Here is a 27,633-nt window from a genome sequence, read left to right as displayed (position 1 = left end):
ATTCCATCTATACAAAATGTCCAGGGGCACCTGGGTAGCTCAGTCGGTAGAGCATCTGACTTTTGGTCTCAGGGTCATGGGTTTGAGCCCCATGTTGGGTGTAGAGATTATTTAAATAAGTAAACAAGCTCTTAAAAGTGAAATCAAATCTCAAGAAAATAAAATTTAAAAAAATATGAAATGCCCAGAATAGGCAAATCCATAGAGACAGAAAGTGGTTGCCTGGGGCTTGGGGTGGGGGTCGAGATTGGAGATCTATGGTTAAAGGGCCCGAGTTTCTCTGGGGAAGAACATTCTGAAGCTGATTGCTGTGATGGCTGCATAACTTTATGAATATATTTAAAACTAAATGCACCTTTAATTGGGTAAAATGTGCGGTATGGGGATTGTATTTCACTAAAGATTTTTAAGTCAGGTGGTGTTAGTCCTCTAGTCAAAGCTCGGCAGTGGCTCCTTTTTTCACTCAGACTAGAAGCCATGTTCCTTGCAATGAAAAAAGCCCTGATGTCATGTCTGTCACCTCCTCTCCTGCCGATCTCTTTCTTCTTCATCAACTCAAGCCATAGGAACTTCCTTATTTAGGGACACAGGCACACTCTGGCTTTGGGATCTTAGCACTGACCGCTCTGTCTGGAATGTTCTTCCTATAGAATTCTGCTACTCTAGGTCCCTCAGCTCCTTCAAGTCTTTGTTCAAATATCACCTTCCTAATGAGGTCTGCCTGGCCACCTTATTTTATTTTAATTTCTTTTCTTTTCTTCATTTTTAGTAAGCTCGTTGCCCAGCATGGAGCCCAGTGTGGGGCTTGAATTTACCATCCTGATATCAAGACCTGAGCTGAGATCAAGTGTCAGACGCTCAACCGACTGAGCTACCCCGGTTACCAAATTTTAAATTGCACCATCTCCACCACCATGGTACTTCCAGTTCCCTTACCCTAATCTATTTTTCCTGCAAGTACTTATCAATTTGTAATAGGTTAATAACTTCCTTGAGTTATGTTTATTGTCTGTCTCCTCTGCTAAAAGGAAGTTCACGGAGGGCCTTGATCTTTCTAGAGCTCACAGGTATATGCTAAGGACCCAGAACAATGTCTGGAAAGGGGTAGGTGCTTAATGAATGCTTACTGAATGAATGAATGGCAAGCGTCTCATAATTATGAACTGCTATTGTCTTTCTATTTGGTGAACAGTCTGGCAGGGCAGGGGTATGGATAAGTGTTCCCTGCTCAAAGGAGTAAGAGTAGGGCTTCAGAGCTGCAATCCTGGGGAGGGGGTTGGGGGGGGTGGAGAGGAACAAGAATGTTCCACACTGGGACCCAATGAACAGGCCAGGGAAAGGTGAAGCCGAGATCAAGCTACAGTGGCAGCAGGTGATGATTTTTAGAGGTGAACACAGAGCGGGGGATGTGGGTCATTCTATAGAAACAGCAATGATTCCCAGTGGCAAGGGCTGGATGCTTAATATGTCAAAATTAGAAACAATTATTTGTTTTATTGCAATCTAAACACCCATGCCGGTAGATGCTCCTGGAGACGGAACTCTGCTATCTTGTATTTCCTTCATGTTTTCCCTTTTTGGATCTCTGACTCCGGCAAGGAGACAGGAATTTGATTCACTGAGTGAAATTCAGCTAACTGGCTTCAGGCCACACACCTCGTTCCATGCTCACCAGAGTCCTCCCAGGAGGTACTACCATCCCACAGTACTGAGGCCCAGCGCCAAGGACAGAGACTGGCACACAGAAGGGGCGCGCGGCACGCGGCAGTGCCGTCCCCTTCACCAGCTGTGGAAAGCCGCGGCCCCTCGGTCCACCTGCGTCCCTTGTCACTTGCCCGCCATCCCTTAGCCCCCCCCCCCCCCCCCCCCCGCCCAAGCCAGCCCCCGGGAGGCCCCGCGCGCGGGCCAGGCTGCGGGAGAGGTCTGCGCGGTCCCAGGAGGGCGCTCCCGGCTCTCCAGCGCACACTCAAGCCCCAGGGGTCCGTCCCCCGCCACTCCCGCGTTCAGCCCGGAGGTCAGTTCGCGGCTCAGCAGCGCGGCACAGACCGGCTCCGGGGGCTGGAGCGCGTGGACGACGCGGGCGGGCGGAGGAGCAGGCACCAGCGCGGCCCCTGTCCCCGGCGTGGGCCACCGCACAGCCCTTCCCCCCGCGCGGCCGGCTGCTGAGGGGCCCACCCCACCCCTCCGGCTCCTCGCTCCTCCCCCTGACCCCGGCGCACCCCCACCTCCAGCCAGGAGAGACTCGCTCCGCCCGCAGCTCCGGCGACTCGCGCGGGGCGCTGCAGCGGCTGGAGCCGCGGGAGCTGCGCGCTCGCCAGAACTCAGACGGCGCCAGGAGCCCGGGCAGCCTCGGGGTCGGGGCCGCCATGAATGGCTCGGGTGGCCCCGGGGCTGAGGACGCGAGTGAGGCGGGCGGCAGGGACAGCTGGCAGCCCGAGGCCGTTATCGTGCCCATGCTGTTCGCGCTCATCTTCTTGGTGGGCACCGTGGGCAACGCGCTGGTGCTGGCCGTGCTGCTGCGCGGCGGCCAGGCGGTGAGCACCACCAACCTGTTCATCCTCAACCTGGGCGTGGCCGACCTGTGTTTCATCGTGTGCTGCGTGCCCTTCCAGGCCACCATCTACACCCTGGACGGCTGGGTGTTCGGCTCGCTGCTCTGCAAGGCCGTGCACTTCCTCATCTTTCTCACCATGTACGCCAGCAGCTTCACGCTGGCCGCGGTCTCCCTGGACAGGTGAGCGAGCGCCGTTGCGGCCCCGGGGGCGGGAGCGGGTGGTCCGGCACCCAGGTAGGGGCTGTTGAAGAGAGGCGGGACTCGAGGCTCAAGGTGGAGGGCGCGCAGAGAGTAGAAAAGGACACGAAGAAGGCAAAGGGACCGGGAGAGAGTGAAAGACAAGCAGGAGTGGAGAAGGAAAGAGAGGAATAAGAATAGGGGACTGCGGTGTCCCTCCGTTAGGTGCGTCCTCGCTGGCTCCACGCTGCAGACCTCGGCTCTCCAGCGCCGCCGTTGCCCGTTGCCCGACCAAGCGCGGCGTTTCCGGGCACATTGTGGTTTTGCGTGCTTCGTCTCGCTTGAGCCAGGTGCCCCTGTGAAGCTGGGGCGGGAGGGATTACTGTGCCCAATTTACAGATGAGATCGAGTCCAGAAGCGACTTGTTCAGAGTCCCCCAGCCTGTAATCGTGTGCGTGGAGCCAACGGTCTGTATATTTGGCGTCAAACCCAGGCGCCTCCACCTCACTAGCCTCCATTCAGTCCACGGTTTGCTTGTGGCTCGGTGCAGTTGTCTCTGGTCCCGATTGCGGAATTTGGGTCCTTCGCAGGAGCCCATGCCAAAGTTCAAGCGAACACGCCCAAGGGTCCCTAGACCCCCACCCCCCTTGCCCCCCACCTTCAGGCCAAGAGAGAGGGGAGATCCAGAGGGTCTCCTTTATCGTCCCTGTTGGAGCTTGGAAGCTCCTGGATGAGTCCTGGGGAGGAAATCTGGGACTGACTCCAGTATCTCCCTGGCCCCTTCTACCCCCACGTCCAACTGACCTCCCCTGGACAGGCAGCAAGGTGAGGCCACCTCCCCCACATACCCCGCAGTTCCACTGAGCGCGGAGTGTGTCGGTTCCGAGAACGCTGGTGGGACCCATAGAGCGGCGGCTCCTCTAAGGAATTCCCTCGCAGTACCTGGCGAAGTCTCCAGGCTGTCGCTACAGCCTCGAGGCGCCTGGGACCTACGTCTCCGGACACCATCACTGGTGGGTAATCGCAGCCTCCCGGAGCTCCGAGGCCGGTTCAGCCTCCGGGTGCCTTCCCGGGTGGAGTCTGACTGTGGTCATGGAGCAGATGAGTGGCCTACACGCTCGCTTGGTCGTTCCTGCTGCCCGGTCCCGCCCCACATCTGAAAGCAGCTCCGGTGCGGTGCGACCGTGCGCTAGGGACCTTCCTCGAGAGAGGGTGAGGGCTTCGAGGTGTAAGGGTCCGACCCTACCCCCGTGAATCCACCTGTTCACCCGTCTCCCTTCCTGGCCCGACCCACAGGTATCTGGCCATCCGCTATCCGCTGCACTCCCGCGAGCTGCGCACGCCTCGCAACGCGCTGGCTGCCATCGGGCTCATCTGGGGGCTGTCGCTGCTCTTCTCCGGGCCCTACCTGAGTTACTACCGCCAGTCGCAGTTGGCCAACCTGACTGTGTGCCACCCGGCGTGGAGCGCGCCGCGCCGCCGCGCCATGGACCTCTGCACCTTTGTCTTCAGCTACCTGCTGCCCATGCTGGTGCTCGGCCTGACCTACGCGCGCACCCTGCGCTACCTCTGGCGCGTCGTTGACCCGGTGGCCGCCGGCTCCAGCGCCCGGCGCGCCAAGCGCAAGGTGACGCGCATGATCATCATCGTGGCTGCGCTCTTCTGCCTCTGTTGGATGCCCCACCACGCGCTTATCCTGTGTGTGTGGTTCGGCCGCTTCCCGCTTACGCCCGCCACCTACGCGCTGCGCATCCTCTCGCACCTGGTCTCCTACGCCAACTCCTGTGTCAACCCCATCGTCTACGCGCTGGTCTCCAAGCACTTCCGCAAGGGCTTCCGCAAGATCTGCGCGGGTCTGCTGCGCCGTGCCCCGCGCAGAGCCTCGGGCCGTGTGTGCATCGCGGCGCCGGGCACCCGCGGCAGCAGCGTGCTGGAGCGCGAGTCCACGGACCTGACGCACGTGAGCGAGGCGGCCGGGACCTCCGCCCCTGTGCTGGCGACTCTCAGCAGCCCGGCCTTGAGCCTGGTACCCGGCCCGTCCTGGCGGGACCAAAATGACTCCAGCGGCATCCCGACAGTTAATACGACCTGAGGACACTTGGCGAGTATGCTTTGGTGTTAAAAGGATTGGAGTGAGAGGTCGGGGGATGGGGGAAGGAATTAATTGTTAATAAAATACGCAAAACTTTTCCCATGCAGTCAGGTGCTGTGTCTTGGCATATCTTATGAGGCTCCGTGGTCTGAAGCCTCTGGGACTTCACAGGGGAGCTCCGGTTGGATGGGTGCACGGTGCTTTGCTGATCCACGGGGAAGGAGGGTGGCCCGCACGGAAGGCAGCCGAGTGAAAGTCCCCGTAGAAATCCCTGAGAGGGGGAAGAGCAGGACGGCCCAGGACCTCTGCCATGGCCAACCAGAGGCACTGGGCATTTGTTTTTCTCCTGTTTTTGTTTTTCATTTTCTTTTTTTAAAAGATTTTATTTGACAGAGAGATCACAAGTAGGCAGAGCAGCAGGCAGAGAGAGGGGGAGAAGCAGGCTCCCTGCTGAGCAAAGAGCCCGATGTGGGGCCCAATCCCAGGACCGGAGCTGAAGGCAGAGGCTTAACCCACTGGGCCACCCAGGCGCCCCCTCTCGGGGTATTTGTAGATCACGGAACCAGTAGCCACCTGTGCATGGGACAAAGGCAGGCGGAGTGTTTAAGTGCCCTGGTAAGTGAGTTGATGGCCAGGCGTAGACACCATGTGTGTTCCCAGGAACACCGATGTGCCAGCAAGTGGCCGGTCCCTCCCTGCTCCCAGCTCTCTGGGGCCCCTTCTGAGTGTCCCCAGCCCAACCCATGCCCACCCACTTTTGGCCTTGAGGTTTCCTTCTCTCCCTTCAGCTATGTGAGGTCAGGTCTGCATTTCCAAAGGGCCAGGAAAGTCGCCCCCTCCCCCACCAGTCCTCCTCCAGGGCCCCCAGGAGCAGTTCTAAGTCACCGCTAGGCTGGAGTGGGAATGCTACAGGGCTCTGCTCCTGAGCTAGCCTCTACCCTGCCCTAGGTTTGCCCTGCTCCTGGAGTTCTTGAGCCTTTCAAGGCTTTTTACGTGAAATCAGTTCAGTGTTTGAGGGGAGGCAGGAAAACTCTCAAAGGCGTACGGACCTCACGATGTTGAGAGCAGGGCACTTAGGCAAGGGCTTGACTATTTAATCAGGTAGGGACCCGCTACAGACACACAGGAAGCCCTGTGGCATCTGCCCAGATCAGAAGGACTGGGTTGGGGAAAGGGGTGTGTGTGTGTGTGTGTGTGTGTGTGTGTGTGTCTGTGTTGGAGGGGTGGAATCTGTGCCCACCCGGTCCTCTTGGCAGTCTTTGAAAGGGGCAGATTCCAGGTGGTGGAAATGGAGCGGGGCAGGGAAGCCTAGGCAGGTGCAGGGTGGGCAGGGCTGGGTCCTGTGCTTTGTCTTCAGGTGTTTGCGGAACCCTGGGGTGGGACCCCAGCTCCAAGGGCCCAGAGCCTTGCACAGAGCACCTGCCCCTAACTGCCCAGTCTCCCAGAGAAGCAGCTGGAACTGAGGCTGCAGTTTGGGCTCTGCGGCTCCATCCAGCCTTCCATGCAGCCACTGACCATGGCCTTGCAGCTCCTGCTGCTCCATTCGGCCTTCCTTAGGCTCAGCTCCTGGGGGCCCTTGGTCCAGGGGCGTGGCTCTCACTCGCCAACAGTTGGTAGGTGGAGAGTGTAAAGTCCTTAAGCTTTGGGATTTGGATCCCAAGGGACCCACCCAAATGACCTTGACCTCCTTCAGCCTGGCCATCCTTCTTCGACTTCAACTGGCCCCAGGAGGTTCAGGAAACCATCCAGATTCCAAACAATGGGAGTGCACCCCTGCTCGTGGATGTGCAAGTGTTCGTGTCCAATGTATTTAACGTGGTAAGTGTCCTCTGGCCATGGAGGGAAGCAGGGCCCAGGCGCTGAGTTGGGGATGGGCCAGGACAGCCCCAGCCAGTGTGGGGGGGGGGGGGGCTCCTGCTTTCTCTTGTCCCATAGCGCTGACCCCCGGGTGACACACTGCCCCCTCCCTCAGGACATCCTGAAGTACACAGTGTCCTCCACGCTGCTGCTTCGGCTGGTGAGTGCCGAGGGGCAGGGAAGGTGGGATGGGAGAACCTTCTCTTTGTCCAGCTCAGAAGTACGGGTCTTCATCAAAGCCAAGCCAAGTGGCTTGTATATATATGGGAGCGGGAGCTTTAGTGGCTTCTTTATGTCCCCAGTCCTGGCTGGACACTCGCTTGGCCTGGAACACAAGTGTCCACCCACAGCATGCGGTCACACTGCCCTGGGACTCACTCTGGACTCCGGGACTCACTATTCAGGAGGCGTAAGTGAGGCGAGAGTTCTCATGCCAGGAGGCCCCCTCCCTGGTGGCCCACAGACCACAGGCACACCCCTCTGCCTCCGTCCCCCTCACCCTTCTGGAACCGGGATGGCAGGAGAGGGCTGCTGGGCCAGGCTGGGGTCTCCCCTACCTCCCCCTTCTGAGAAATGACCAAGCCTTCAGCTGCGCTATCTCCCCTCACCAACAGGCTTTGGGTGGACTGGCAGGACCAGAGCCCGCGGGCCCGAGTGGACCCCGACGGACATGTCGACCTGTATTTGGCCCTCACCACGGAGACCAATTGTGACTTTGAACTCCTCCACTTCCCCAGGGACCAGAGCGACTGCAACCTCAGCTTCTATGCTCTCAGCAACACTGGTGCTGACGGGACAGGAGCTGGGGGTGGTATGGAGGGTAGGGAAGAGGAGGGGAAGCCTCTGGCCTCCAGCGGACATGACATGGGGGCAGCCGGCCTGTGTTCACACCGGTCCACCCTAGGCTTAGGGGAGCTGGAGAGATCCTAGAGCAGACAGCACACTTCTCCTGTGCACCTCCCCAACAGTGGCCCGCCTCCCAGCTCTCCCCTGCTCCGGGCTGCGGCCCCCCACAGCAGCTGCCCTCAACGGCTGGGCCGCTCGTGTCAAGCCCAGAGCCCGAGGCTGCTGCACCCACCCAGTAACTAGCCCACAGACCCAGCGGTGACGTCCAGCTCGGCCAGAACCCCCACCCTTGCCTCACATCCCTCTCCCCTGGGAAATACTACAGCTGCCGCCCCGAGGCTAACATCGCAGGTGTGAGCGGATATGCTGGTGGAGTCCAGACCACGGCCCCCTCCAAAAAGTGGGGGCCAAGTGCATTTAGTTGCACAATGAAAATTCACCTCTGAATCTGAGAAGGCCCTTCCCCTGGCTGGAGAGAATGTGGGGGGGATGCCCAGCCCGCGCACAGAGTGTGTTCACCTCCTGGTCTGCCTCCAGCCACCATCAGAAGTCTCCACCAGCCCTGGATGCCGGCTGGTCCCTGGCACGTACTCCCTGAAAGAGAGCGGGGAGGGGCCGGGACCACCTCCTTCCTCCTTGCCCACTCTCCCCTGCCTCCTTCCAGTGCTAGAGCTGGAGTTCCGGGCCCGAGCAGTGAATGAGATAGTGAGTGTCAAGAGGGAATACGTCGTTCGGGACTTGAAGACCCAGGTCCCACCCCAGCAGCTGGTGCCCTGCTTCCAGGTGACGGTGAGTTGGGTGTGGCTGACAGAGCTGGTTGGGGGGGTGAGGCATGAAGCTTGTGGTCACAGGCCACAGTGCCGCCTTTCAGCCTCCCAGACCCCAAGCGCCCTCCCACAAAGCCCTGTCTTCCTTCCAGTTGCGCCTGCAGAACACAGCGCTGAAGGCCATCATAGCTCTGCTGGTCCCTGGGGAGGCGCTGCTGTTGGCGGACATGTGTGGGGGGCTGCTGCCCCTCCGGGCCACTGAGCGCATCGCCTACAAGGTGACCCTGCTCCTGGGCTACCTTGTCTTTCACTCCTCCCTGGTGCAGGCCCTGCCCAGCTCCTCCTCCTGCAACCCGCTGCTCAGTAAGCCTTGCCCCCCGTCACCTGGCCCTGGGGGGGTGCTCTGCTGAACTCCCGGGGCACGAGGGGTGCAGGCCTGGCCCTGACCTCCCCCCCACCGCCCGCAGTTTACTACTTCACTGTGCTTCTGCTGCTGCTTTTCGCCAGCACCATGGAGACCGTGCTGCTGGCTGCGCTGCTGGCCCGGGGCAACCGCAGGGCCCAGAGCAGCCCTGGCTCAGCCCCGAGAGGGGAGGACCCAGGGCCACGTCCTGAAGGTGGGCAGGGACCCCTTCCCGGAGCAGGGGTAGAGGGAGGAATAAGGCCAGGAGCAGAGCTGGCAGGCTGCCCACTAAGGGCTGAGGCCGGGGGTCCCTAGGCTGGTTAGGGGCTCCATGCCTTCACTCTGCTGGCTCCCGTGTCTGTCCTTGGAAGACGCAGGTATGGAGCAGGAAGCCAGGATAGCTTCCCTCAGGGCCAGATGACTTCAAACTCCCAGAGATAACCCTATGCCCTCGCAGCCTCTCTACAAGGGTGCTTCTTCAGCTCCAGATGGCCCGAAATGGGCCAGACCCCAACATTTATCGGTTGTAAATCGAAGGAAGGGAGAGATACGGGCTGACAGTCCCCAGGGTTCGCCCTCCTGCTCTGGGCCAGCATGCTGGGTGAGCCCTGAAAAACCACCGGTCTCTTGCCCCACCAGAAGCTCCCGGAGTGAAGGGGTCAAGGAGGAGCTGGGCTGAGGCCGCTGACCGCATCTTCTTCCTGGCGTATGTGGTGGGCGTAGCGTGTAGCCAATTCTCCTTCATTGGTTTCTGGATGTGGGCAACGTGCAAGTCTGACCCAGCCCCTGGCGAGGTCATACCCCACGGCGGGCAGCCCAGGCTGTAACAGGGCCGGGCCCAGGCTGCAGGGGGAGGGTCATGACAGGGTCTCTGGAGAGGGGGAGGGAGGATGACTCTCTCCCCTAAGCCCAGAGGATCCCAGGCCACCCCGAGTTCTTCCTTCTGATCGCAGGCAAGCAGAGTGTGAAATAAACCCGTCACCCTCAAGGATCTGTCTTTGCTGGGCTCAGCTGCTCGCTCTTGTCCTAAGTCGGTGGGGCTGCCACTTTGCGCCCAATCCCCACTACACTCCTGAACTTGTCACCTGCCACTGTGTACCAGTGATGTGACCCCCATTTCTGCAACTATGGTTGCTCGGCCTTGGGCCCCGGGGGCACTGGGCACCAGGAGATAGGGGTGGGGGCTAGGCCACGCAGGGTGGCCAGAGCTTCTCAAAATTCCTTCTGCAATGTGCGGGAACCCCGGAGGCGCAGGGAGAGGGCACTCCTGCTCCAGCACCTGGCGGATGCTTGGGAGGCAGAACACCCCGGATTTTCAGGCCCACGGGTGATGGGGAATACATTTTCTGCGCCCAATCCCTGAGCAGATTAATCCCCCTTGCTTTTTCTCCGTGCCCCCAGGCTGCGCTGTGGCCCGCCCCTCTGGCCTACCCACGGTTCTGGGCTAGAGGGGGCATTCCCCACCCCCAGCTCTGACCTGGGCGGGAAGTGGGCCGTTTGCCCTCCTGCTCTTGTACACGAGGGAGCCGTGGCCTTTTGTCTTTCTTCTCTGTCCCTTCCTGTCTGGAAGCCATCACGTGGCCCATGCAGGCTCAGGGTCAGGAGCCTTAACATGGAAAGGAACCCAGGTATTCTGAGAGTGCTAGTCTGGGGGGGGCGTCCAGGAAGAAACACAGACCAGGACTCGAGGGCTCGGGGACAGGGCTCTGGACTAGGGAAGGGGTGGAAGAAAGTCCCTCTCCCCTAGGATGTCAAACTCACCAGGCCAAGAGGCAAGTTAACACTGATTTATCTGTCCCGTAACATGGCTGCTCCGGCAGAGCCGGGCAGGGACCGCAGGAGGCTCAGGCAGAGCCGGGCGGGGGCTGCAGGAGGCTCAGGCGGACGTGTCAAAGAGGCGGTCGATCATGTCGCCCACCTGCTCCACACGGTACTTGATATACTTCTCCGGGTTCTTGGTGAAGGGCACGCTGCCATACCTGGCCAGGCGCTGAGGTCAGGGGCAGGCTAGCAGCCTCCCCAGCTCCACCTCAGCCCAAGGCACTTCTGCAGCATGCCCCTGAGTGATGCCCGTCTGGCCCCAGAGCAAAGCGCAAGGCACTGGCTCTGTCACCCACACCCACATGCCCCTCCATGTTTTCTCGAAGAAGCACAGCGCAGAGACCCAGCAGGGGAAGTGAAGGGCACAGGGCTGGGGAGGTGCAGGCAGAGGGCTCACCTTTGCAGAAAGGCCCCATAGGTCTCCCTGACAATATTTTTCTGCGCTTGGCGAATCTTGTCTCTCTGCTCCATGTCAGGAATAGCCCAGGCCTTCTGGATCTTGCACAATTCTTCAAGGCCATCATTGAAACCCTGGCCACCAAAAAGGGTAGAAACAGAAGGGACCCAAAGACTCCAGGCCCGTGTTCCTGCAACAGCAGCAGGGAGCCACGGAGGGGAGGGGACCCCAACTCACCTTGAACCGCTCCTTGATCATCTGCCGCTCCTTGTCCCTTAGCTGGGGGAGGTGAGAGAGGGCAGAGAAAGTGTTCCTCAGAGCAGAACCGCCCGGCCACTGGCTCCTTCTCCAAATGCCTGAGCCCAGCCCTATCTCCTGCCGCTGTGGTGGCCACAGGCATCCTTCGCTCTTCCCATTTTTTTCCCAGCGACACGACAAAAAGTATCACACCTGCTAGACACCCCTTCCCAGCCCAGGCCTTCTGCGCACCTTGACTCCCGGTTGGAACACAGGTAGATTCTTCTCAGCGATGTAGTCAGTCACCTTTAACCAGCTGCCCAGTGGGGAGAGAAGCAGAAGGCAGAGCAGGGACAGCTCAGGCTGCTGCTTCCCAGGGGCTGGTTTGTTCTGTTTTGTACATCTCTGGATCTATTAGGGGAGGGGTGCTCCGCAATCGTTAGGGCACAGCTAAGCCGAGCACAACTGAGATTTTCCCTTGGAAAAAGAAAATGTTGGGGCTGGTGGCTTTCAAAACTAAGAACAGGAAACAGAATTCAACACATTGAACAAGCACTAGTAGCTGCACTTCACATCCATCTCCTGGAGAATAAAGACGAAGAAGCGGATGAGAAAGGAGGGAGGGAGCAGAGGACAGACAAAGCGAGCAGGAGGGAGACCACTCACACGCAGCAACACCAGGGAAACACACAAACCGAGGAGGGACGGGGATGAGCAGCAGTGTGAGCGCAGCAAGTTCAAGTGCTCTCCCGACCTCGCTCTTTGCCCAGCCTCACATTCTCACACCCGTGAGGCAGCCTCTGGATTCTTCTTAGCCTGCGCCCTTGGCACCCCACCCTCTGGAGAGGCTGCCATAGCAGCCCCCAGGGAGCAGGTGGTGGTAGAGGGGGGCTTCCCTCTCCGTCCTGTGTGGTTAAACAGCAAGGGGAGCACTGGGCCCACAGGGGAGCACTTCCCCACCCCCGAAGCACTCTGACTGAAGCCCTGGTAGGAAGAGTGAGTGAAAGATTTGAGCCTGGGGGGTGAGGGGAGGGTGCGGCGGGGCCCACCTGCGCTGGTAGGTCTGGATCTGCTGTTCAATGTGCTCCCGGTAGGAGCGCTCAGCAGTCTTCTGGGTCACGGCCACCAGCTGGATCAGCTCAGACCTGGGGCGGGGTGGGGGGGCGAGCAGAGGGGGACCAAACTGGTTTTCGGGGCCCAAAGGCTGCTGGTCTCCACAGCAGCACCCGTGGGGCCTGCCTCACAGGTCCTGGGACTCCAAGGGGCAAAGCGCTGCCCTCCCCGCCTCGCCAGGCAGAGGGCACAGGTGGCCCCGGAAGGGCGGGGGCAGGGGGGAGCCTCGCGTGCGCACAGGCCCTCTGCAGCCACTCACTTCTCCAGGGCCTTGAGGATGTAGTTGTAGTTGTTGTGCAAGAAGATGGCGCTCAGGGCCGGGTCCTCGTACACCTTGGACTTGCTCAGGAGGTTCAGCTGTAGGTTGCCCAGGACCTTACCTGCATGGGGAGGGAGTGGTGACATCTGAGGGCAGTCTGACCAAGACTACCCAGTCCCTGGCCCTTGAGCCAAGTCCAGCCCTTGTCCTTGTCCCTTCTAACCTCAGACTCCACAAGCCTCAGGAGCCCTCTGCCTGGCCCTGCTCAGCCCCGCAACGGGAACTTAGGTTACAACTCCCAAGGTCACGGAGAGGGCTCGGGAGTGGTCGGGGAGCAGCAGGAGGGCACAAGGGAAGGGAGGGAAAGGCGGGGAGGTGGGCGCCCAGGGCTGCCAGCGGCACTCACAGACATAGGTGCTTAGCAGACGCTTGCTGAACTCGGAGCTGTAGCTGGTGGCAGAGGAACTGGTCTCTGGGAGGAGAGAAGACCGGTCACTGCAGCCAGGTGGCAGTCAGGACCCTCTCTGGCCTTCCTTCAGCCCTGGGAGCAGCTGTGCAAGCCCTGGGAGGGGCCCCTGAGCCTTCCTCAGGCTGACTGGACGCAGAGGCGCTCAGGGGTGGGGCTGCTGAGCTGCTGGGCTCCTGCTGCTGCGGGGAGAACTGCCTCAGCCTCTTCCTGGAACCCAGGGCAAGCCCCTCTCCCCTGACGGTGAAGGCTAATGAGCAGCCGGTGATCAGCAGGAAGGCTGGCAGGACAGGAGCGGTAGGCCCCCTGCCCCCCAGCCCCGACTCATGCCGGGTGCTACCTACTCCCAGGCCCATTTATCCCACTGTGGGATCCCCACAGCCTCTCCCCCTTCTGCCATACTGGGCTCCTCTGCAGCAGCAGGAGGGTGGTGGTGTATGGGGAAGGAGGGGGGAGGCAGGTGCTGGGCTAGCGGGGGGGGGGGGGGGTAGGCAGGGCGCCGCCTGGATAAGCTCAGCGACAGAAAGTGGCCCTGCAGGGAGCAGAGAGAGTTGGGAGCGCCCCGAAGAAACTCATGTCCCCCCGACCCCCGCTCCCCACTAGGTCCTCAGTCTGTCCAGATGCCTCCGTCCCCAAGAAAACTCACCCATGGGGTCTCAGAGGGGTAGGATGGGGCTGCAGAGCCCTGCTGCTTACCTCGGGGGTCTAAAGGAATATTGTATGTGTCCCCAAGAACTACGGAGTGAAAGGCGGCGCACTCAGAGGGGAAGGGGGAGAGACAAAGAAGGGAAAAAGACGCAAAGTGCAAACACAGGTTAGAAACCGTGTCCCCAGAGTCAAGCAGACCCCACCCCGTGACAGCCAGAACACAGACAGCAGGACACACCCCAGCTGGACCCCTGAAGGTGAGGGAGCACGAAGCCAAGCGGGGATCTGAAAACTGCAGGCCAGAGGCCGCTCCTGGCTCCCTCGCCCCCAAAATGGAGGGAGGGGAGGGCCCGGGGACCCAAACAAGTTGGGTTGGGTCTCGGTACTCAGAAATGCCAACCTCCTTCCATGCCAACCTCCCCAGCTCCAGTGCCAGGGTAGCAGTCAGTGGGAAGACACCGGGCCGGCCCTGAGACAGCAGCCCACAGAACGGTCAGTGGTGTGACTAAGCAGGAGGACAGGCGAACGCAAGAGCAGGTGGAGGAATGTGGAAGGTGGGGCAAGGCAGGCGGGCCATCTTCGAATCAGGGAGTGCCACTCTCCAGAGTGAGGACGTCGGAAGGAGTGAGAAGGGAGGGAGGTCGGGTCAGAAAAGGAACAGTTAGACCCCACTCCATCGGCTGAGGTTATCTCTCCCAGAGGTGGCCAGTCACCCCACGTCTCCAGACAAGAGGGAGGAGTCAGGGATGGGTAGAGGGCCCCACTGGGAGGTGCCAAGTACCTTGGGAGGCCAGCATGGCCCCTGCCGTCTCTTGGAAGTCTAGGAGCTGCTGTAGGAAGAGGATGGCCTGTGTGGGGAGAAAACAGGTCCAGGAAGGTGGTCAAGGGCAGGACCTCAAGGTCGAGATCACCTCCCAAACACACCCCCTCGGACCATTCCACGGCAAGTGCAGGGCCAGGGGTCTGCCACGTGAAAAGGGTGGTTGCAAGGGTGAAAAGGGTTCCTGCCCTACTGGAGACGCCAAGGACTTTGCCATCCATCCTGCCACCAACATGCTGGCTCTGGGCTAGGCCGGGCCCCTTTCCCTCCCCAGACGACCTTGGGCAGCACCTACGTTGCTTGTGAGCTCGTGCACGGTGCCGTCCTTGGGCATGTTGTATTCCTTGTCTGGATCATTCTGTGGGAAGAACAGCCCAGCTCTCTGAACCTGCTCCCAAGGCCTTGGGCCCCACCCCAAGCCCCAGGCAGTCTGCGCTTGGTGCCACCTCCTGGTAGACAGGGGTCAGGGCACCCCTCAGGCAGGCAGGCAGGCTAGAGAGATGGGACAGGAAAAATGGGGCAGGAGTGTCACCCCTGTGGGCTCCGGAGCCCCCGGGGAAAGAAAGGGAGGCGAGTGGGTACTGACAGGAGACCAGCAGCCCCTCTTGGCGGCCTGCCCTCTGTAGGAGCTCCTGAGGCCGGTCCCTGGCGGTCCTGCCCGCAGCAACTAGGGCCGCGGGTGGCCCTGGAGAGAGGGAGAGCACCTTGATGTTGTCAGCAAAGTCCTCCAGGGCCTTGGCTCCAACGGTCTCCATGGAGGTGATGAGGCCGGGCAGCTTGTTCTTGGTGCTGGCAGCCGTACCCTGAGGAAGCACACGGCTGCAGGGTGGACCCGCTCCTCGCCAGCCGCTCCCCTGCCCCGCACGGCAGGGCCTCCCCTCCTGTCCTGTCACCCCGCGACTGGGTCCCCTTGCCCAGGGCTCTGCAGAAGCTGCTTCCATGCAGCTTTGGAGCAGAGGTGCGAGGGTGGAGAAGGCGGTTCCCCCTCCCTGGGTCCCCAAGGGTCTTCCCACCCACATACCTGGAGCACCTGGTCAAACTCGGGCTTGGTCTGCTTCAGGTGCCGCAGTATGGGGAAGACAGTGAGCACGGCGGAGAAGTCGTGCCGAATGATGGCCTTTCGGGCCGCAGACACGATGTTTTCCCCTTCGAGCATCAGCCCGTCCAGCGCATCCTGCGAAAGCAGAGCAAAGCCGTGGCTCACGGAGGTGGCAGAGTGGTGACAAGTGCCTCCTAGGGACGGTCAGGGCCGCCGGAGGGGCTGGGGGAAGCCAGCAAGGCCCAGCAGGGGACAGCAACCCCCCCACACACACACACGGTGGGGGTAGCTCTAGCTGAAGGCTACTGGACGGCAGCTCTGGCCCGAAGCCCAGCTTGCGCAGAGGCAGGTGTGTGGGGACATCTGGTCAGTCGGGGCCCGGGAGCCTGGTGGGGGTCCCCATGGCTGGGGACCAGGGCAGCACCTGGATCAGGGAATCAAAGGTCTTCTTCTGATGGTGCTCGGGGATGACGTCCGTCAGCAGCTGGTACTCGCTCTGGGCCAGCTTGACGAAGGCGCTGACGCAGTGAATGTAGGCGTCGGTCTCCACGTCCAGCGTGTCGTCTCTCCCTGGGGGGACAGCAGTGCCCCTGAGCTGCTGGTCTGGGGGCCGCCGCTTTCCCTGCTGGGGGGGCATGGGTCTCCCCAGCTCCTGGCCTGCAGCCCAGGCTGGCAGCAGACGTGGGGAGGAGGCGGACTGTTCTGGCAGAAAGCTGAGAGAATTCCAGCAGGCCTGACTGCTTCGAAGGAAAAAACAGGGCTGCAATCCAGCCTGTCCTGGCTTCAGTTTCAGCTCTGCCAGTGTTCATGTCCCAGAGCATCAGGTACTAAAGATGTTGGGGAGATGGATGGAGGGATAAAGAGGGAAGAGTCCTACATCGGCTTCTTGGCTACGGTGTACCTGTCCCCAGGACTGAGGATTCTGAATCGTACTAGAAAGAGGACAGCCAGGGGTGGGTGAATGGCAGTGCCCACGTCAAGGTGGCAGGCACCATGGTCACCCATCGGAGAAAATACCAGGCCACTGAAGGCAGTTCTCAGCCCCACCAGACCTTCTGGAATATCTAAGAAGACAGTGGGCTATGGCCTAGGAGGCTAGCTGGCATGGGGTCAAACTTTGAGAAGGGGCCATGATTCCCAGAAAGGGAGGGCTTTCTTGCTGGTCAGCTGCCCCAGGAGACCCAGGACCCACTAGCGGAGGCTGGGGCAGGGGGCACCCCCAGGCAACCTGGTCCCACAAGCAAAGGAACGGGCTCCGAGTCAGAGCTGTTGTTGGAGTCGGATGTCAGGGCTCCCTGCTCTCCAGGGAGCCACCTTCCAAGTAGCGGCAGCTTCTCCCCTTGGCCCAGGCCCTGAAAGCCAGGCACACACGCCCATCTGGAGAGAGGCAAGGAAACCTAGTGCCCAAAAGAGAGACTTGAGAGAGAGAGGCAAACAGGCCTGGCTCATCTTCAGAGCAGAGCCCTCCGGGGACCTCTGCCAAGGCAGCGGCGGCTGCCCTCGGGCTGGGCTGCGGTACTCACCAGCCAGCGGCCCGTGCTTGTCGTTCAGGGCCTCGGACAGGTGCTTAACTCGGAAATCATGCTCGTGACCTAGCGAGACGTCGGCCGTACAGACACAAGCAGCGTTTATCCAAGGGCCGGGTGGGCTGCCCCTCGGGGACAGGGAAGAAGCCCTCGATCTCCAGGAGGGGATGTGAGATGGGGAGGGGGGCAGGGGAAGGGGCACCGGAGAGGGCTCTGAGCCCCTCCTCTGCCGCGGACCATCTTGGGAACAGCCATTTCAAGCCTGACTTGCAGTGCCCCAGACCGTCCTTGAGAGCTGGTTCTCTAAGCCCGAGGCCAAGAGAGAAGCCTGCGGGACGACCAAGGAAGGTTCTGGAGAGCTTCTGGCAGCTGCGGAGGGTCTGATGCTCGGCCCCAAGGGGTTTACCCACATCACCATATTTGGGGGTGGCCTGGAGGCCTAGGCCAGCTTGGTCCTGCCACTGCTGGTCTGAGCGTGAAAGGGCTGCCCATCACAAAGAACTTTCTCTGAGTTCAAATAGGAGACAAGGACAGAGACAGGGAGGGAATGGGTAGGAAGCCTCAGGGAGGGCAGAGCTGCCATCAGCCAGATAGGACCAGGCCAAGGCCACGACACCTGCCCCTGTGCCAGCTGGAAGGAGTGGCACCAGGGACCTGCTGTTCCCACCCCTGCTGCCCTCTCAGGGACTCTCCCGTGGCCCTCCTGGGGGCTTGGAGGCTCTGCCCTGCCACGAGAGTGGACACAGGGTGGAGGAGGAGGGAACAGGAGAAGAACACAGAGTGATTACCTTCCAGAGGAATGAGGTTAGAGCCCCCCTTTTTCCCATCTAGACCATGCTGGGAATACTGTTTCAGAAGGTTCTGAGCCTTACGGATCGTCCCTGTCACCAGAGCCACACAGAGAGGAGACAAGAAGACCTAGGAAATGAGCGAGAGAAAACAGCAGCGGGCCTCCACCTGACCACCCCCGCCCAGAGCCCCACACCCTGCCCCCCAACAGTGAGCATGCCCACACGCCGTCTGTCCAGCCGGCCCCTTCCAGGACCCCCGGAGGCGCTGCACAGGGACAAGGAGGAACGGGCACGGGGTGTGCCCCACATGGGCTCCTGATTCTGCTCCTGACCCTCACCGCTCTGGATCTGAGTTCTCTTTAGGAAGCGTAGTGGGTGAAGATGAGATGGGCCAAAAAGCCCATCAGGAGAAGCTCAAAATAAAAGACACTACTGAGTGCCATGTAAGTTGGACCAGACTGGGGCTCTGGATGGAGGAGCTGGTGATGACACTCTCACACCCAGAGGGAGGAGCCAAGCTGGCAGAGTCTGGGGAACCCCTGAGGCCGATAGGCCCATGGCCCGGTCCGAAACACTAGTAGGAGTCAGAGTTCCTGGGCATGCTCAGTGCTGGGACGTGGACACATGGAGGTCGACGGAAAGCAGAGCCCAGGAGCTGGTGAGACGGGACTGAGCTTCCTGGGAGAGCGGTGCCCAAGACAGAAGGCTTGGAAACCCTGAGGCAGCCTGGCCCCGTGCACCAAAGCCACCTGAACCCCCGAAGCAATCAGAGAAAACTCAGAAGCTCGGCTGGGGGTTCTCGGAAGCCACCACACAGAGCCGGAGGCAGGACGGTAGACAGGGGACATGCTTCCGGCATGGAGGAAAAAAACAACAGTTAGTATCACAAGTGAAGTCAACAAAAACAAAATCCCAATGCCTACAGCCTCTGGGGTCAGCCACCCCTGTGGGAATGAGACATCTCAGGGCAGGAAAGCGGGGAGATAAAATAGCATTTAAAAGAAACGAGGATAGCTGCTTTGTTAATAAAATGCACTGGGAGCAGGGAGGAGGCCCCCACACGTAACTCTGGTCCATCTTCCCTGGAGACTCCTGCGTCCCCTGACCCCCAGCCGTGTCCCAGAACAAAGTGAGGCTGCCTGGGTTCTGGCAGTTCCCCAAAAAGCTGGGGGAGAAGGGACAAGGTCTGGAGTGGCTTTCTGTTTAGACCATGTGACAATTAGTTACTAATGACCAAGTTCAGGGCCCCGGCTCAGCATCTGTCTCCCTGTGTTCTCCCCATTCAGTGAGCAGTCCTGCTAATGAGCGAATCAGATTCCTGCCCCACAGCTGGCCGGCAGGAGATGGGCTCACACAGGGGCCATGAGGAGGCTCACCGGCTCACGGGCGTGGACGCAGACCGAGGACACTGATTGGGCAGCCGTCAAACCCATCAGGTGCCCAATGACCACGGAGACACTGAGATTGGTATTAAATTACCAACTGACTGAGGCCTCCCTTGCTCCTCTCCTCTGAGCCAGGAGCAGATGGGTCCCAGGGGCCTGGCTCCCTAGTTTCCCACATCAGTCCCGACCCTGGCTGCTGACAACTCCGGAAATTCCGCAGCAAGCACAGGGATCCTCAGAGCCTGAGTCTTCCTCCGTGGCCCATAAGCCAAGGGCAGCCTAGGCCCACTGCGAGCCCTGCCACGGCCAGCCAATACCTGGGGGGCGGTATAGACTAGGTCTGCACCCTCCCCATGGGCCTATAAGAGAAGAGATGGGGAAGAGAGCCCAGACCAGCGGAGGCAGGCAGCCTCACGGCCTCACGGAGGGAGACAGCCCCTGCCCAACGCAGAGAGGCACAGGGACAGACCAACGGGGTGTCAGCAGCCGCGGCCCAGCAGGCTGGCTCAGCACAGCGGTAGGAGCCAGGGGACCCACGCCGGGGGGGAGAAGGCGGTGCACCTCCTGCTGGGGCCACCAGTCCTCTGCTCGTTCGGGCCCCTGAGGGCAGCTTTCTCCAAACCCCAGTTAAAGGCCTGAGCAGAAGCAGGTGCTCTCTGAGGGGCACGGGCAGGAAACACTCTCCACACAGCGCTGTCATGAGGGGTGGGTCCCAGTGGCCACGCCTGGCGTGTTCCCGAAGCCACAGCTTGGCAGTGTGGGCTAAGGTGCAAGCAGCCCCTGGCTCTCGAGCTTCCTCTCCCTGGTGCTGCTCACAGCAGCCCCTCGCCCTGCAACACCCTAGCTTCCCGGCTGCGGCCGACACACGAAGGCATTTCACCCGGAGCGTGGAGCCTCAGCAGATGGGGAGTCACCTGCTTTCTGTCCTCCGTACCTACAGCCGGGGGTCACTGTGAGGACAAGCTCGGGAAGGGCCGACGCTGCTAACCCCAAGGCAGCTGGAGGCGACACAGGTCCCACACAGCCTTCCGGTGGGGGCTGAATGGGCTGGGGTGCGGGCTCACCTGGCCTCTTGATGGGCTTCTTGGTGGGCGTGTCTTTCCTCTTGTTGGGGATGGCAGGGGAGTAGGGAACCCCAGAGGAAGAGCTGCTCTTCCGGAAATGCTCCTTCAGGCCCTTGATGGAGCGGTCTAGCTGGCTGGAGCGGATCTGGTAGTAGACGTTCATGAAATCTGAGGAGAGAGGGAGGGGGACAGCTGTGGCAGCTGGGTCCCTGCCTCTCTTTCCCCTCTAGATGCAGTGGGCAGGGCAGTAGTAGAGCCCACCGTTTCGGTTTGCTAACTCATTCCTAGCACCTGCTGTGGCTCCCAGCTACCCACATAGCCTTGTCCCAAATCAAGCCATCTTAAAAGAGGGGAGAAAGACAATAGAGCTGCTAATTAAATTTTGAAGGTAAAGTTCTTTGAAATAAAAAACATAAAATTAGGGGGCACCCAGGCGGCTCAGTGGGTTGAGCGTCTGACTTTTGATTTCAGCTCAGGTCATGATCTCACAGGTTGTGATATCGAGCCCCGTGTTGGCCTCCACGCTTAGTAGCGAGTCTGCATGAGCCTCTCCCTCTGCCCCTCCCCAGGGTATGTGCGCACACCCTCTCTCTCTCAAACAAATAAATAACATCTTTTTAAGAATAAATAAACATCGATGGGACGCCTGGGTGGCTCAGTTGGTTAAGCGGCTGCCTTCGGCTCAGGTCATGATCCCAGCATCCTGGGATCGAGTCCCACATCGGGCTCCTTGCTCGGCAGGGAACCTGCTTCTCCCTCTGCCTCTGCCTGCCTCTCTGTCTGCCTGTGCTCGCTCGCTCTCTCTCCCTCTGTCCCTGACAAATAAATAAATAAAATCTTTAAAAAAAAAAAAAAGAATAAATAAACATCGAGATCCACCTTAGTAAGGGGTCAAAGGATGTGAGCGATTTACAGGAGGCAAAGAGACAACAAATGGCAGTGAATGAAAAACACTATGTCTTCAGCCATTCGTGACATGCAAATTTTTTTAAAAAGGACCATGGCAGCCCCAGCTAAGATAAATAAAATTAATGAAGGAGAAAGAGCCTTGGGACCATTGATGGCTCTTTGCACTGGCCCCGCCCACCTGGAGAGGAGCTGCAACGTTAAAAAAGTCACAAACCTGTTTGGCCACTTCTTTTTTCTTTTTGTATTAACACATAATGTATTATTTGCCCCAGGAGTACAGGTCCGTGTATCGTCAGTCTTACACATTCAACAGCACTCACCATAGCACATACCCTCCCCCGTGTCCATCACCCAGCCACCCTATCCCTCCCCCGACCCTCCAGCAACCCTGTTTGTTTCATGAGATTAAGAGTCTTTTACTGTCTGTCTCCCTCCCGATCCCATCTTGTTTCATTTTTTTCCTTCCCTACCTCCCACGACCCCCTGCCTTGCCTCTCAAATTCCTCATATCAGAGAGATATAATAATCGTCTTTCTGTGATTGACTTATTTCGCTCAGCATAATACCCTCTAGTTCCACCCATGTTGCAAATGGCAACATTTCTTTTTTTGTTATTTTTTTGATGGCTGCATAGTATTCCATTGTAAATGTATATAACACATCCATTCATCTGCTGATGGACATCTGGGCTCTTTCCATTGGTCGGCTACAGTGGGCATTGCTGCTACACCGTTTGGCCACTTCTACCTGATAGTTGCGTCTTTGAGAAAACACCCAAAGAACTCCCTACATAAGGAAAGCATCCACACAAGTATGCTCACAACAGGAATATCTATCAATACTCAGAACACTGGAGCATCCAAAAATGCAAACAGACCGGGAAATACACCATTTCAGCAGTTCCCAACCAATGTGTTGCAAGGAGCTCCAGGGTAAAAAAATGGGCTGAAGCACAGGGGTCTGGAGGTGTCCACTGGCCTCCCTCTTCTCCCTAAAATTCTCCTGCTGAGCCCACAGTCCCCCAAAGTGCTGCTTTGGAGCCGTGGATGTGTTCACACAGTCATATAAGCTATAGATTTACTGCTCGTATTCCTACTAAACTTTATGAAAAAAAAAAAAAAAATTCAGGTGGATTAAAGAAATAAAGGGGGAAAGGAGAACACTGCGTCTGGCCCTGCCACCTGGGTCCTCTCACCTTGGTTGCGGCCGTACTCCACCAGCCAGCGGGAGATGCGGATCACGTCCTGGAGCACTCCTTCAGGCAGGTGCTCCAGGGGCACCTCCTCTTGGACCTCCAGCTCATCCTCGCCGCTGATCAGATCCAGGATGAGCACAGGGGACACGACCTTGCTGTGCCTGGTCATCAGGCTGCGGAACTCGGACTCCAGAGACTCCTTCCCGCGCTCGAACAGCAGCTTCTATGGGGACAACGGGAGGAAGGAAGGGAGAGGGCTCAGCTGCTTCAGCCTCCAGGAGCCCCTCCTCTGCCTTCACTTCCTTTCACCCAGAGAGGAAACACCAGGAAGCCCTCTCTGCTTCTGTCTTTGCCTTGTGGTCCCTCAACATGTAAGTTCACACGTGAAACTCCAAGTTTTACAAGACTCACGGGCTTCACAAACATGGGCCGGTGACTTTCCCGCTGGGCCATTACTCTGTTTTCTTGTTAGAAAAGGTTCGTAAGGGAAAACAAAAACAGATAAATGGAACTATGTCGAGTGAAAAACTTCGGTTCGCAAGTGACACCATCAAAAAAGGGAAAGGACAGCCACAGGATGAGAGAGAACATAGGCAAATCATACACTGGGTAAGAAACAGCCAGCCAGAACACACGAGAGAACAGAAAACACGCGTCCACAAGAGAGAGAACACGTGAGGGGTCGCAGCAACATCATTTGTAATTGCCAAAAAGTGGAGTGTCCAGCAAGTGGCGAATGTGGTCTCTCCACACAATTTGACGTTCCTCAGCCAGACCATGAACAAAGCATTGACACACACCACTGTGTGCCCGAATCTTCAAAACATTATGTGAGGTAAAAGGCGGCAGACACAAAAGGTCACATTTTATATGATTCCATCGCTATGAGAAGCCCGGAACAGACAAATCTGGAGGAACAGAGCGCAGACTGTGCCTTGCACAGTGACTAGCAGAGGCTGTGTGACTAGGGAGAGAAGCGGAGGTTCGGGGCTCTTGTTTGGGCGATGAAAATGTTCTCAAGCTGGTTCCAGGGGTCCCGTGCCGCTCTGTGATTATGCTAGAGCCACTGAGTTGCCTCCTCTAAGCGAGCAAATGTTGTGGCAAGTGAATTATAGCTCAAGAAAGATGTCTCCGAAATGAGAAAGGAAGGAGTTGGAGTGTCCTTGTTTGAACGAGGAGGACGTACTCTCGGGGAGACCTTCGGCTCACGTCTCCTGTAGTCTCTGTCTCCACCCCACCCCCAAGTTCTAGTCCAGCTCTTTGCTCTATAACCCAAACTTGGCAGTGACCCCCCAAAACAAAGTTCTCTGAGCCCTGACACCCCAAACTCAAGAGACCCCCCACGTGCTGCAGTGTACTGATGACACTGGTGTGTCCCCACTGGTGACTCGTGTTGATCCCACTGTCCTTCAAGGCAAGGAGGTGGGGCCGTGGGTGGTCAGAGACCACGGGCTGGATACCAGCCAGTGTCATACCCAGTGTGACATATGAATGTCCTCCTTTCCATCACAGAGCCTGATGGCAGAAACTCTGGGAAGTGCTGCTCTAAACAAAAGCTTTCTAGGTTGGAGAAAAGCCAGGTTCCCATCTTCCATTTCTTGGCTTACTCCCTCTTCTGGGTGACACACACACACACAGTTCTCTGGGTGAGAACTGTGGTGCCACCAGGAGGGTGTGCCCAGTGACTGGGTCCAAGTTGGCCCTTCCTCTAATGTTCTTCCCGCTCTGGGAGGTTGGGGCTCACTTCTCCTGTCTGCATTCTCCCCTTCCCTCAGCGCCTTGAGTAAATCTCACTTCCCAGCCTTACCCCACCTTGCTCTGGTCACCTACAGCCTCTGATACTGAAACGCAAAGACAGAAAACAGAAGCTCAAACATGAAAACATGAATGCAGGTTCCTAGAGCAGTCAAGTTCACAGAGACAGAAAGGAGAATGATGGTTGCCAAGGGCCGGGGGAAGAGAGGAACAGTGTTTAGTGGGTAAGAGTTTCATTCCGGGAAGATGGAAAGAGTTCTGGAGACGGATGGTGGTAGCGGCTACACAATGTCAATGTAACTTAATACTACTGAGCTCTTCACTTAAAGTGGTTAAAACAGTAAATTTTATAGTACGTATCTTTCACAACAGAAAAAATACAAACACGCGTATAAAAATCAAATGTTAGATTTACATTTGATATGTAATTTAGAGTTAATTATAAAAATGTATTAAGAGCGTATACCTATAATTTCTGAGACAGAAGTCTTAAAGCCTGAAGTACGCATATCGTATTACGTACTACTGTGTCTCCCACTATGTTCTCCTTTAAGAAGGTCCAGTGTCCCTCATGGGACCGGGGCGGGGACTGGTGTTGCCCAAACCTCCCTCCCGCATTAGCCTGCTGGCCCCTCACCACTTTGTTGAGCTCTGGGCTGTCCGGGCTATTGTCCTGGAAATACTCCACAGCCTTCTGAATCTTGGCCATGCTCCCAAGGTACTCCTCCAGCCTGCCTGTGGGGCTGTAAAGGAAGAGAGCTGCTTCAGCCTGGGCAGACGCAAGATAAACAGGCAGGACCAACTGGTGTTTGAAAGAGAAGAGAATGGACACAGGGGACCCCGGGCTCAAATATATTCAAACCCTCCCTCCTGAAGCCTAGCGTTGCTGGCCCAGGAGGTGTCAGCAATGCGAGCCTCTGGTCCTACTCACCCCTCCCTGATGATTTTCTCAGTGTCACTGGCCACATGGTAGTAGCTGATGACATGGTCCAGGCAGGAGAGAGTCTTCTCAACATTCTCCTGCAGCCGCTGCAGGTTCTCCGTCTGCTTGTGCACAGGGATGATGGAGTTCTCCAGCTTCATAAGACGGCTCTCAAAGGATGACAGGATAGACACCTGTGGGGGACAGCCCAGTTTCAGGACTCAGGCTTGTCCCAGGACCGCTTCCACCCACGCATGAGGTCTTCGGAATTTGCTGCCTTTTCTCTGGTTTTCTTTCTTCCTTTTTTTTTTTTTTTCTTTTTAAAAAGATTTTTATTTATTTTGACAGAGAAAGAGAGCACAAGCAGGGGGAGTGGGAGAGGGAGAAGCAGGCTTGCTCTATCCCAGGACCTTGGGATCATGACCTGAGCCAAAGGCAGCTGCTTCACCAACTGAGCCACCCAGGTGCCCCTCTGATTTTCTAGATAATAAAGTCCATGAGGGAAGGGATAGGGTGTCCGTGTTCACCACTGTATCCCCAGCACCTACCATGTGCATAGCACACGGTCCAAATAAACCGGATGAAGTTTGACTTGAAGGCAGACCGTGCATCGAATGAACTCCTTCCAAGATAATCACCGCAGGATGGCCTCCCTCCCACCCCCGGAAGCCAAATCTCAATTTCACTTCTCTCTGAAGCTTTCCTAGACTGAACAGGAAGTAGTTTCATACAGAGTAGCCTCAAATGCATTGCTAGTACCTTCAAAACCCTCTCTCTAAGGGTGAATCTCCATTACATAAGGACGAAGACTTTCTGATTATGTTCTTAAACACATACTCAAAATCTGCGTCTACTCGATATGAGCTTTTCCAGTCTCCTCTGGAAGTAAGGAAGGAAACTCCTATCTGGTGAGCGCCTGTTGCAGACCAGGCACTATGCAAGACACGCTCCCGTGCATTGGCTCCTATGACCTGCACAGCCACGTGGGAAGGTTGCCACTGCCTCTGTTAGTAGACGAGTTAACTGAAGCTCAGTGTTACCTGTCAGGAGCCACACAGAAATCAGTGGAGGGGGCGCCTGTGTGGCTCAGTCAGTTAGGTGTCTGCCTTTGGCTCGGGTCATGATCTGGGAGTCCCGGGATCAAGTTCCCCATCGTGCTCCCTGCTCAGCAGGGAGTCTGCTTCTCCCTCTGCCCTTCACCCTGCTCTCTCTCGCAAATAAATAAATAAAATCATTTAAAAAAGGAAGAAGTAGTAGTAGTAGTGGTGGTGGTGGTGGTGGTGGTGGTGGTGAGGCGAGGACCAGATCCCAGCTCTGATTTCAAAGCTCCTTCTACCCCTCAGTAGAAGGTTGAAGTCTGAGTTTTCTCTACCCTCAGTAATCTCAGAATCTCAGGCCACTCTTGCCCTCTGATCATCACCCGAATTGAGGACAACACACGACCACCACCCAGCCCATGTAAGTCAGGCTCGCTAAATGTTTGCAGAAGGAGAGAACGAAGAACGGAGAGCTCGCACCGAAAGCTGAAAGTCTGTGCCAGCAGGAGCTGCGGCATCCTCAGAGAAGGGGCAGAAAAAGGGAAGGGAGCTAGGTAAGAGACACCCCACACAGCTGCTAGAGAAACCCACACATTCCCGCCGTCACCACCCAGGCTCGAACCCGGCTCTCCCCCAGTCCGGAGGCCTGTCGCCCCTCCCACCTGAGAGGTTACTCACCATGTTTTTGGTGAGCTGGTCGCTCTTCTCCAGGCTGTCTCGGATGAAGGACAGCGTCTCCTCCTCCTGGGGGAAGCGGAGGAGGACATATTACAAGAAGCTGGAGGCTGAAGAGCATCGCGTCCCGGCCCCACGGCCTCGCCCCCAACCCTATCTCCTCGCAGGGAGTGATCCCTCCTTGCCCTACCGCCCTCCCACCCCGAGTAGACGCCCCGGCCCGGATCTCGGCCCCTTCCCTCACCTGCTCCCCATCCCCAGTCTCACCTGCTTTAGCTTGTCCTCAATCTCCCGCCGCCGGGCGGACGCCTCCTGCGGGGGTATCATCTCCTCGGCCCAGCGGCTCCCACTGCCCAGAACCTTACCTCTGCGTGCCCTCTCGGCTCCCGTCTCCGCCACACCCACTTCCGCCCTTAGCCCCGCCCTGTGGCGCCCTAGTGGTGCCATATTGAGAGTGGCAAGCGGAATTGGGCTTGCGCAGAACCAAGTAGTGGGCCGGGTCAGGTGGCCATCTTGGGTGTGGCAAGTGCGGCTTCACTGCCTTGTCAGAAAAGGTTCCCCAGCGGCGTGATGTCGCTTCGCCCGCGGGACGGGTGGAGTTCACTTGCGGGCTTCGTGTGGCGGCCGACTGCGGCTGGGGAAGACCATAAGTTTGTTTCCCTAGTTCGCATTTTGTGTCCAGGCACGGATATCGCGTTCCCCACACACTGCAGCACAGAACACAGTCACATAATAGGCCCAGAACGTGTGGCCAGTTGATGAGCTCCTCTAACGCCTCTGCCCAGAGCCTCCTCTAACCACAGCTTCAGGGGAGACATTCCTGGATCAAGGTTCCTGTGGGGTTGGGGGTTCAGCTTTAACCGTAAGACTCAGCTCCT

The 27,633-nt window shown here is 58.1% G+C and overlaps 3 protein-coding genes across 11 annotated transcripts; 2 read left to right on the top strand and 1 right to left on the bottom strand.

Annotated features, from left to right (window-relative positions):
* Positions 1 to 508: 508 nt before the first annotated feature.
* EXOC7 (exocyst complex component 7) lies at positions 509 to 27,181 on the bottom strand. Of its 9 annotated transcripts, XR_007123429.1 has the most exons (22): positions 27,023 to 27,181; positions 26,759 to 26,824; positions 25,053 to 25,237; positions 24,759 to 24,864; positions 22,367 to 22,589; positions 20,263 to 20,430; positions 17,811 to 17,903; positions 17,020 to 17,088; positions 15,921 to 16,066; positions 15,479 to 15,631; positions 15,162 to 15,260; positions 14,753 to 14,815; positions 14,419 to 14,485; positions 13,686 to 13,724; positions 12,930 to 12,995; positions 12,524 to 12,644; positions 12,201 to 12,296; positions 11,404 to 11,467; positions 11,152 to 11,193; positions 10,915 to 11,048; positions 10,501 to 10,675; positions 509 to 520 (listed from the first exon to the last, which is right to left on the bottom strand). XR_007123429.1 is itself a non-coding variant. In XM_047707698.1 (21 exons), the coding sequence occupies exons 1-21, from the start codon at positions 27,080 to 27,082 to the stop codon at positions 10,573 to 10,575; spliced, it is 2,163 nt and encodes a 720-aa protein (XP_047563654.1). In that variant the 5' UTR covers positions 27,083 to 27,181; the 3' UTR covers positions 10,469 to 10,572. The 9 variants fall into 9 exon arrangements, 8 of the variants coding, with proteins under 8 accessions (XP_047563654.1, XP_047563655.1, XP_047563656.1 ...); XM_047707698.1 differs by lacking the exon at positions 509 to 520 and having other exon boundaries at positions 10,469 to 10,675; XM_047707699.1 differs by lacking the exons at positions 509 to 520; positions 13,686 to 13,724 and having other exon boundaries at positions 10,469 to 10,675.
* Positions 2,303 to 4,886, top strand: GALR2 (galanin receptor 2). The gene is made up of 2 exons (XM_047707706.1): positions 2,303 to 2,734; positions 4,028 to 4,886. Exons 1-2 carry the CDS (start codon positions 2,367 to 2,369, stop codon positions 4,821 to 4,823), a joined length of 1,164 nt encoding a protein of 387 aa, XP_047563662.1. The 5' UTR covers positions 2,303 to 2,366; the 3' UTR covers positions 4,824 to 4,886.
* ZACN (zinc activated ion channel) lies at positions 6,325 to 9,610 on the top strand. Its single transcript, XM_047707707.1, is given in 9 exon segments — positions 6,325 to 6,436; positions 6,517 to 6,641; positions 6,796 to 6,840; positions 6,983 to 7,089; positions 7,295 to 7,464; positions 8,191 to 8,315; positions 8,446 to 8,680; positions 8,683 to 8,910; positions 9,336 to 9,610. Coding segments are annotated over 9 exon segments (1,335 nt in total). The 3' UTR covers positions 9,524 to 9,610.
* Positions 27,182 to 27,633: the final 452 nt, after the last annotated feature.

The sequence above is a fragment of the Lutra lutra genome, chromosome 16 (assembly GCF_902655055.1).
Source record: "Lutra lutra chromosome 16, mLutLut1.2, whole genome shotgun sequence".
Lineage (NCBI taxonomy): Eukaryota > Metazoa > Chordata > Mammalia > Carnivora > Mustelidae > Lutra > Lutra lutra.
Note: the sequence above shows the minus strand (reverse complement) of the source record. Positions and strands in the feature narration are given on the sequence as shown.